Below are 11157 nucleotides of genomic sequence, written 5' to 3'. Positions count from 1 at the left end.
CCATGCTACGCCACTGGCACAACCAAATACAAGGATTTCATCATACAAAACACCGATTTCAGATTTTAATAAAAAGTGGATTTTGCACTTTGTTACCACATTGCTCTTTATCTTTATTTAGACAATGAGTTCTACAGCAAACACCAAGGCAAAACACCAAAGAAGAGGTTGTCCTAAAGAAAAAACTGTCCTGGTGCCACAGTGTAGCCTGGCTATAAATTCACACCTGGACATGAGGGCTCCACCACTTTGAGCTGCCCTTGTGAAGGTGACCTGACGTTCAGTCCAGAAGATGTGGTCCTCGGTTGCAGTGATATTACTAATACAGGCAGCATTGAGCTATGGAGAGTGGATTTCAGTTGCTAATGGTGGCAGATGGGGCACCTGGGGAGATGTAGAGCGATGTCCTCCTAACTCTCGGGCTGTCGGATTCAACCTAAAGGTACAGTAAGAAATCTCTGAAGATCTGGGGGCTCAATAATCGGTATTCCTAGATCTTGGTGCTATGTCTTCCACTAAAAGACATGGGATAGATTGACATCTATAGTTGTCATGTAGCAGATGGTCATAATGGGTGTCGGGAGGAAATATTTCATCTACCCATGATATGGACGGAAGAAAAAAGTGTTCATGGTGGGATGGCAGCAGCAGTGGTTGGTGGAGGATCTATTGGCCAGTTTTCCCTGTATTCATGGTTGTCATATAAAGCTATGTTTTCATATGTGTCTGTATTCAGGTGGAAGCATCAATCGGACGTCGTGGAGATGACACCGCCCTGAATGGAATCGGACTGCTCTGTGAATACCACAACGGGTCTACTGCAGGAATGATTACATCTAGAGTATCACCGTAAGTCCATTCAACTGTCCTATTAAACACATATTTGTCACCCCGTTCTGGCTCATGTCCAGGTCACTTCTGAAGGAGCTGAGCTGGGGCATAGGCATAGTGACCGATGAGGACAGATTGGGAAGCACCCATGCATGGGTGAGGCCACACGTCCTTCCAATCTCACTGGGACAGGCCATCCATCTACTGAATGTAGCAGTGTCCTGACTCTCCACCAGCAGCAGATGTCTGGGGAAAGAAGGGACACAGGCATGTGAGACTTCAAATAGCCTGGTCCTCTTCTTCTCACTTGATATAAGCCACCATCGTAGGTGTCTGCTGGTGGCTAATGTCTCTCCTCTCACTGAGAAGACATGCATGTTTGGATGTGTGTGGGAAGGTCAGGAGAAACAACTGTCGGCCAGATGCTATCTAAAATGTATGGTTGGCCTTAGATATTATTTCTATCACATGTAGCTTCGAGCTCATAGGCTGTGATAGAGAATATTTGCCCTCCTTCCTCAATCATTTATAGTGCCCTCTAGGTCTTTGGAGACCCTTAACAACCTCAGCCCCCAGTGCTTAAACACCCTGAAAGACCAGGCCACTTTTTACACTTCTGACCTACACTACTTTCACCGTTTATTGCTCGGTCATGCAACTTACCACCCAAATGAATTTTATCTCCTTTTCTTCTCACTAATAGAGCTTTCATTTGGTGGTATTTCATTGCTGCTGACATTTTTACTTTTTTTGTTATTAATCGAAATTTAAAGATTTTTTTGCAAAAAAATGACATTTTTCACTTTCAGTTGTAAAATTTTGCAAAAAAAATGAGATCCATATATAAATTTTGCTCTAAATTTATTGTTCTACATGTCTTTGATAAAAAAAAAATGTTTGGGTAAAAAAAAAATGGTTTGGGTAAAAGTTATAGCGTTTACAAACTATGGTACAAAAATGTGAATTTCCGCTTTTTGAAGCAGCTCTGACTTTCTGAGCACCTGTCATGTTTCCTGAGGTTCTACAATGCCCAGACAGTACAAACACCCCACAAATGACCCCATTTCGGAAAGTACACACCCTAAGGTATTCGCTGATGGGCATAGTGAGTTCATAGAACTTTTTATTTTTTGTCACAAGTTAGCGGAAAATGATGATTTTTTTTTTTTTTTTTTTTCTTACAAAGTCTCATATTCCACTAACTTGTGACAAAAAATAAAAAGTTCTATGAACTCACTATGCCCATCACGAAATACCTTGGGGTCTCTTCTTTCCAAAATGGGGTCACTTGTGGGGTAGTTATACTGCCCTGGCATTCTAGGGGCCCAAATGTGTGGTAAGGAGTTTGAAATCAAATTCTGTAAAAAATGACCAGTGAAATCCGAAAGGTGCTCTTTGGAATATGGGCCCCTTTTCCCACCTAGGCTGCAAAAAAGTGTTACACATCTGGTATCTCTGTATTCAGGAGAAGTTGAGGAATGTGTTTTGGGGTGTCTTTTTACATATACCCATGCTGGGTGAGATAAATATCTTGGTCAAATGCCAACTTTGTATAAAAAAATGGGAAAAGTTGTCTTTTTCCAAGATATTTCTCTCACCCAGCATGGGTATATGTAAAATGACACCCCAAAACACATTCCCCAACTTCTCCTGAGTACGGAGATACCAGATGTGTGACACTTTTTTGCAGCCTAGGTGGGCAAAGGGGCCCATATTCCAAAGAGCACCTTTCGGATTTCACTGGTCATTTTTTACAGAATTTGATTTCAAACTCCTTACCACACATTTGGGCCCCTAGAATGCCAGGGCAGTATAACTACCCCACAAGTGACCCCATTTTGGAAAGAAGACACCCCAAGGTATTCGCTGATGGGCATAGTGAGTTCATGGAAGTTTTTATTTTTTGTCACAAGTTAGTGGAATATGAGACTTTGTAAGAAAAAAATCAATAAACAAAAAAATCATCATTTTCCACTAACTTGTGACAAAAAATAAAAAATTCTAGGAACTCGCCATGCCCCTCACGGAATACCTTGGGGTGTCTTCTTTCCAAAATGGGGTCACTTGTGGGGTAGTTATACTGCCCTGGCATTTTCCAGGGGCCCTAATGTGTGGTAAGTAGGTAAATGACCTGTGAAATCCGAAAGGTGCATCCAGACATCCTCCCCATGCTGTTCCCAAACCATTTCGGTGGTGTTTCCATCAATTTCTGACCTTTTCCTATGAACCAGACACCCTCCCCTCTTCAGAGCAGGGGGTGCCTGGTTTAATGCTCGGATTCTTCCATTGACTTACATTGTGCACGGGTGCTCGGTAGAGGTGTTCGGCCAGAGCACCTGAGCACTTTGGTGCTCGATCAACACTACTTTCAGGGTCTTTGTGATGCTGATCTGAAGTAGAACCCTTTATAATAAGTTGCCCGAGCTCTTACAATGTAATGATCTCTGTACATAATGACTGTACTCTACTGGTGTGAGAACCACAACTAGCTCTGTGCAGACACTGAACAAGGAGGAGATGCTAAGAGATGTGAAGTCAGAAACAGAAATGATACCTTCTGTAACTCAATATCACTTCAATGAAGGGGCGTTGCTAGGTTAAAACATTCGGTGCCTGGGCCCCTGATGTTTTGTCCTATCCCTGCCTGCCAGATAGATCCAACTGTATTGCCTTAGGACAGCAATACTATTGAATCTAATGCCCTGCAAGAGCTGACGGACCTGTGATGACATAACAGTCCATGTGATCAGTACTAAATGCAGTAGCTGAAAAGGACCTGCGATGATGTCACGAACATGTGACCAGTGCAGGAGAGGACAGCGCTCAGCAGTGAAGAGAAGTCCTGAGAAGGAACTGAGTGATGTCTGCTACATGAGGATACGTAAGTGAAGGGAGAGGCAGAGCAATGCTGGGAATTATAGTTATTTAACTGGGACTGTATGTTAGGGCTGAAAGGAGGGAAGTTATTTACATGGGACAGTAGGGTGGAGTGATGTTATTTACATGGGACTAAAAGTTGAGGAGGTGATGTTATTTACATGGGCATGCATGTTGGAGGTGGCTGGGGCAGGGTGATGTTATTTACATGGGACTATATGTTGAAGGTGTCTGGGGGAGGGAGTGATATTATTTACATGGGACTGAATGTTAAGGGGTACTGCTATTTACATGGGACTGCATATTGGAGGTGGCTGGGGAGGGGGTGATTTTTTTTACATGGGACTGTATGTTGAAGGTGTCTGGGGGAGGGAGTGATATTATTTACAACATGGGACTGAATATAGAGGAGGTAATGTTATTTACATGGTACTGCATGTTAAAGGCGGTGGGGGAGGAGAAGATGTTATTTACATGGGACTGTATTTTGGAGGGGGCTGTAGATAGAGAGGGATGTTATTTACATGGGGCTGTATATTGGAGGGGGCTGAAGAAATGGTGTGATGTTATTTACATGGGACTATATTTTGGAGGGGACTGGAGAAATAGTGTGATGTTATTTACATGGGACTGTATTTTGGAGGGGGCTAGAGAGATGGTGTGATGGTATTTACATGGGAATCTATGGCTGAGGGGCTGAGGAATTATCATTTCTGAGGACAGTAAACAGAGGAATATTGGTCGACTTAAAGAATTGGGCCATATGCATTGGGGTTTGGGCCCCAGACCTTTTGAGACCCTAGCAATGCCCCTGCTTCAATGTAAGCAAATTACTGACACACGGGATGATAATAATGCTGTAGAGGGCAAAGTAAGTCCAATCTCCTCAAAGTCCTCAGTTTCATGAACGAAAGTGTGCTCATACATGTACTTGTAGGTATCATACATGTTCTTGTAGGCATCATACTGTACATGTTCTTGTAGGTGCCATACATGTTCTTGTAGGCATCATACATGTTCTTGTAGGCATCATACATGTTCTTGTAGGTACCATGTATGTTCTTGTAGGAACTATACATGTTCTTGTAGGTATTATACATGTCCTTGTAGGTATCATACATGTTCTTGTAGGCATCATACATGTTCTTGTAGGCATCATACATGTTCTTGTAGGTATTATACATGTCCTGTTCTTGTTGGTACCATACATGTTCTTGTAGGGTTTATACATGTTCTTGTAGGTATCATACATGTTCTTGTAGGCATCATACATGTTCTTGTAGGTACCATGTATGTTCTTGTAGGAACTATACATGTTTTTGTAGGTATTATACATGTCCTTGTAGGTATCATACATGTTCTTGTAGGCATCATACATGTTCTTGTAGGCATCATACATGTTCTTGTAGGTATTATACATGTCCTGTTCTTGTAGGTACCATACATGTTCTTGTAGGGTTTATACATGTTCTTGTAGGTATCATACATGTTCTTGTAGGCATCATACATGTTCTTGTAGGTATTATACATGTCCTTGTATTTAGCATTAGTGATGATTGAGCACCAAAGAACACACATTGCTATATTTGTGTGCTCGAACAAGCACGCTAGTATAATGGAAGTCAATGGGAGACAACCAGGCCCCCTGTGCTCTGAAGAGGGGGGGTGCCTGGTCCATTGGAAAAGTTCAGAAAGTGACAGAAACACCACCGAAATGGATCGGGAACAACATGGGGAAGATGTCTGGATACATTTTGGACTCCCAGGTCACTGCTGGGAACCATGTTGTCCGAGTTGTACGCCACTTTTACAGACTGACAAAAATACGCACATAACCCCCCCAAAAAATCTATTTAACAGAAAAAATTGTTAGGAAACATTCTTTCCTGTATATTCAATTGTGTAAAAAGTGCAAGGGCCTCATTCACATTGTGGTACAATTGTTCAGGTAGTGGAACTCCTACACTCATAAAGCCTATGCCCTAAGTGAAAGGGCTGCCAAAAATTACAAGGAATCGGCACTACAATACACACTTTGTTATACATAAAGGAGGGCATCATACACACCCTTGAAAAATTATGATTGATGGCCTGCTGGTGACCCTCAAAAACATTTGGAGCAAGGGCCTGCTGATCTGACGATCTAAAACCTTAGGGGCGAGGGTCTGCTGCCGCATTGGTGACTCTAGATAACCTCTAGGCGATTGCACGTCCCCATGACGGCGACAATCCATTTTCTGCGCCTACCATGGTGATCACGGGGAATCAGGTTTCGATGCCGGAGAGGGAGCTTGAGAAAGGGATACCACATCCAAGGGAGGTCAATGGCTGAAATCTGATTGGCTGTTGTTCCCTTGCCCCTTTTTTTCCCTAATTGTGAACCACCCAGAGAGGTTGGGTCAAGTAATGAAGCAAAAGTGCAGCACGCCAGACCTGCAGGGTATTGCAATTGTGAGGTCACGGTTAATGGGCAAGTGAGGGTTACTCACAGTTTTGTAGAAGAACCCTGGGCAGGCGCACAGCAGTGAAGGAGAGGCTGGCACAGTAGTCCTCTGGGGCACACTCTGTATTTAGGGAACAGGCCTGGTGGTGGATGAGGTGCCCTGGATGTTGCAGGTGTTTTATGTGCCTGGGGCAAGGTCCCTTTAAGAAACGTGACGCCAGTGCCTGTAACGGTGGCACACCGATTTCTAGTTGTAATGAGTAAGGTACACAGATGGTATGGTGAACCAAACTTTGCTTTACTTGGAAACAGTTCAACTTTGTACAGTTCGGGTTCAGTTCCACATTGCAGCAGTAACGATTAGCAGGCTTTCTATAAATGGCAGATAATGTTCTTTGCGAGATACTCAGAGGGTAAAATCATCACTCACAGACCAGGCTGCACTATTCCTCAGTAGTTCTGGCTGGCTATATTCCGAGGCCCATATGCCCTAATGCTGGCTTTTATCCTTGGTAAACAATCTTCCTCAGGTATATATCCCTTGCTTTAATTTAATGATTCCTCTGCCCTTCAGCTTACTTGTTTAGCTGGAACACTGGCTCTCCTCTGCTTGAGGGAACTGTAGGTTTCTCCCAGGAGGCAAACTCTTCTCTCGGGGTTAATCTTCTGAGCTAACAGAGGTTCAGGAACTTCAGGCAGGCTAGACTGCACTACTAGCCACCTGGAATGCACTAACTCTCCCCTGTCTGGGCCTACCTATATATACTCAGGGCTCTCTAGCTCCCTCTAATGTCTAGGAGGCTGAACTACACCCTAACAGGCCTGACACCCAGATAACACAGGGAAATGAGCATAACAAATCACATTAATGCAATAGACATATTAACCCTTGTGAAGTGCCCACCTTTACCTAGTGGGACACTACAGAAGCATCCAAGGAAGTCAACAGGCGTGCGGCAATTACCCGCTTGCGATTCGGGGAGATAGTGACGATAAATAACAATACAGGACTCTTAAGATGTAATAAAAAATTACAGGGAATGTCGCTGCAGTATTTTGGATGAGGAAGCGTTATACAGGAGAAGCCCTGCTGCCGCTTTGTTGACTCTAAATAACTTCTGCCTGATCGCAAGTCTCTGTGACGTCCACCATCCATTTTGATATCTTCCCTATCAACTTTCGATGTTCTTTTATGCGCCTAACATGGTGACCACTGGTAACGGGAAATCATTGTTCGATTTTGGAGAAGGAGGCTGATAAACGGCTATGGCTACTACTTCAAAGCAAGGCAGCATGAGTTGCGAGCCTGCAGGTGAGGTGACCCAGTAAAAGATTTTAGGTGCGGGCCTGCAGGTGAGCTGACCCAGTAAAACATTATATGCAAGGGTCTGCAGTTGAGCTGGCCCTGTAAAACATTTTATGCGAGAGCCTGCAGTTGAGCTGACCCTCTAAAACATTAGGGGCAAGGGCCTGCTGGTGAGCTGATGCTCTAAAACATTATATACGAGTGCCTGCTGGTGAGCTGACGCACTAAAACATTATATGCGAGTGCCTGCTGGTGAGCTGAAGCTCTAAAACATTATATGCAAGGGCCTGCTGCTGAGCTGACCCTGTAAAACAGTATATGTCAGGGCCTGCTGCTGAGTTGACCCTCTAAAATATTAGGGGCGAGGGCCTGCTGGTGAGCTGACCCTGTAAAACATTATATGCGAGGGCCTGCTGGTGAGCTGACCCTCTAAAACATTATATGCGAGGGCCTGCTGCTGAGCTGACCCTCTAAAACATTAGGGGCGAGGACCTGCTGCTGAGCTGACCCTCTAAAACATTACGGGCAAGGGCCTGCTGCTGATGACTGTGTTATGGACATTTGGACTCTGCGCTGGGACATGGAAGTGGATGTTGTTGCTGATGGTTCATGCGAATGTCCAGGTGCAGGGCAAGAGGCAGCCGGGCCTGCACCTTCGACAGGGGATTGGCCAGTAGTGCATAATACAGGGGAAGAGGAGGCAGTGGTGTGACCCGCAGACCCAGATTGCGGACCCAGGCGTTCAGCCCACTTTTTAGGGTGCTTGGATGCCATGTGGCGGATCATGCAGGTGGTGGTGAGGTTGCTAGTGTTCACGCCCCGGTTCGTTTTGGTACGGCACAGGTTGCAAACTATCACTCTTTTGTCGTCTGCACTTTCCTTAAAAAAGCGCCATACTGCGGAACACCTACCCCTTGGCAAGGTAGATTTACGCATAGGGGTGCTTGGTGTTGCCGGCCTGTTTGGTGTGGGCCGACTTCTCCCATTTGCAACCCCACTGCCTCTTCCAGCCTGTTGCGGTGCTGTGGATCCCTCCCCTTCTGTACTGCTGTCCTCGCTCGGCTTTTCACCTTCCCATGTTGGGTCAGTGCCCTCATTGTCAACCACCTCCTCTTCCACTTCCTCACTCTGCTCATTCTCCTGACTTGACCTAACTACAACCTCAGTGATTGGCAACTGTGTCTCATCATCATCCACCTCGTGAACGAATGATTGCCGTTCACCACCATCATCTTCTTGAGACTGTGAAGGCTCAAGAGGTTGGGAATCATGGCACAATATCTCAGGTCCCTCTTCAAGCATGCTGGGCACAAGGGCCAAATGTAATAGTGGAGCTGGAAAGAGCTCCTCGGAATATCTGAGTGCGGGATCACTCGTTTGGCAAGCCTCTCCATGGTGGGAGGAAGGATGATCAGAGAGAGGATTCGGTTGACCAGACTCTTGGCTACAGAGACTGGACTTGGTGGAAGAGAGGGTGGTGCTTAACCGACTGGAAGCATTATCTTCAGCAATCCAACAGACCAACTGTTCTCACTGGTCCGTTTTGGACAGTGTTGTCCTGCGCCGCCCAGCTAAGTTGGACATGAAGCTGGGTACGGTGGATTCATTTTTTTTCTGGTGCACTGGCGGCAGGCACAGTTTCATTGTGCTCAGGGCCACGGCCTCTGCGTGCACCAACAGCTTCACACCCACTTCCCCGTCCCCTAGTTCTCACCTTCTTCATATTAATGGTTTTGTCACGAGATGTGGTGAAGATTGTTTTACAGTCCGCTAAAGACACCATTTTCTGATGCAGGACAGTATATGTCACAGAAACTCACAGAATATGGACCCATATTAGGCCCAGATTATTGGAATTTGCCCAAAAGAAACAGTTTTCGGATGCAGGACAGTATATGTCACAGAAACACACAGCATATGGACACTATTTTAGGCCCAGATTATTGGAATCTGCGGTACAGACACTGTTTTCTGATGTAGTTTATATTTATATTTATATTCTTCCCTATATCTGGGCCTGACAACCACACAAGGTTTTGAAGCGCAGATCACACAATTCACGGATTACACCGTTGACAGCAAAAATGTGGATTATGGGAGAAAAATGATTGTTTTTACTAATATTCTTCCTATCTCTGCCCCTGACACACAGAAGGTTTTGCTGCACAGATGACACAAGTCACTGCAGACACCTTCTATATAGCAAAAGAATCGCTATTTCGCAAAGTATAAAAAAATATATAAAGTACTACTTTGCACAATTAAATTGCTGCCACCACACACAATAGTCCTTAAAAGGACTTTTGGGACTTTGAAATGTTATTCACTGGAATATATTGCGATCACAATCTCCCTACACCGTCTGTCCCTTCCTAAGCGCAGCTCTCCCAGAGTCGCAATGAGCCGAACCCGCGTCATCGGGTGCAATATAGCACCCGATGACGCGTTCCGGCCAACCAATCACTATAATGCCAGCAGCCAACATGGCTACTGGCATTACAGTGATGGCGGTACTTACCTGCACGTTTATTGGCTGCTTAGCAGCCACGAAACTTGCGGGGAGGAGACTCGAGCATGCCGCTCGAGCACATGTGGTACTCGGCCGAGTACCACCATGTGCCGAGCATAGCGATGCTCAAGCCGAACAAGTATTCGGCCGAGCATGCTCGCTCATCACTAGTTAGCATACATGTTCTTGAAGGTATCATTATTATGATAATCAAGTACGAGGTAATGTACGAGGTAAATAACCATCCAAACTATGTTCTTTCTCCACAGATGGGGGCAATGGACTAACGTTTCACGTTGTCAAGAACATTTAGCAGCTTTTAGGCTGCAGGTTGAACCCCCTCAGGGTGATGGAGATGACACAGCGGCCAACAACATGGAGATGTTATGTTCAGATCCCAAACCTCTGAACGGATATGGTGGCCGCTGGGGAACTTTTGAAGGCTGGAGTCGTCCTTGCGATGATGGGATCTGTGCTATCAAAACCAAAGTGGAAGCACCACAAGGCAGAGGAGATGACACCGCTATGAATGATGTCCAGTTTGAATGTTGTTGACCACAAATCACCCCATGGGGTTCATGTAAAACTGGATCTCAATCTCGTAAATAAAACCATAGGTTCATGTCTTGGTCACCGTCTCGCCCTTGTTGTCTACTTGTCCTTATGTCTTATCAGTTCAGGTCATTGAGGCTTGAAGGTCAATTTCTTTCTCCCAAATATAGGAGTGAATATAAAGGGGTTCTCCGAGCTACAGACATTGATGATCTATCCTCAGGGAGCTGCGGCTCTGGAAGCTATACTGTGTATGGAGCTGAGGATAGACAGTCTCATACACCGGGCGCTGCAGCAGAGGAGCTGAGCTTCAGTGCACCGGTGCCAGGAACTGTGCACTGTGCGGAGCCTTCTGCTTCCATCCATACACAGAGGCCTGGCAGCTGATGGGTGAGAGGACTGGGGTCACACCCCTCTCATCTGATACTGATGACCAGAGCAGACACAGAAAAGGATATTGCCGGGGCATACCTAGAAAACGCTGGTCCTCATAGCATACATTTGTATGTCAGCTCAGGGGGTGTGTCCCTTCTGCTGCAGCTCTCTTCCCATCACAGCTCAGGGAATTGTCCTTTCTGCTGTAGCTCACTCCTCGTCCCTGTCACAACTCAAAAATGTGTCCTTTCTGCTGCAGCTCTC

General features: G+C 45.4%; 1 protein-coding gene across 1 annotated transcript; it reads left to right on the top strand.

Annotated features, from left to right (window-relative positions):
* The first annotated feature begins 214 nt into the window (after positions 1-214).
* On the top strand, positions 215-10608 carry LOC120986616 (vitelline membrane outer layer protein 1 homolog). The gene is made up of 3 exons (XM_040415274.1): positions 215-442; positions 737-849; positions 10236-10608. Exons 1-3 carry the CDS (start codon positions 293-295, stop codon positions 10519-10521), a joined length of 549 nt encoding a protein of 182 aa, XP_040271208.1. The 5' UTR covers positions 215-292; the 3' UTR covers positions 10522-10608.
* The last annotated feature ends 549 nt before the right edge of the window (positions 10609-11157 follow it).

The sequence above is a fragment of the Bufo bufo genome, chromosome 1 (genome assembly GCF_905171765.1).
Source record: "Bufo bufo chromosome 1, aBufBuf1.1, whole genome shotgun sequence".
Lineage (NCBI taxonomy): Eukaryota > Metazoa > Chordata > Amphibia > Anura > Bufonidae > Bufo > Bufo bufo.
The sequence above is the reverse complement of the archived record's forward strand: the minus strand, read 5'-3'. Positions and strand labels throughout refer to the sequence as shown.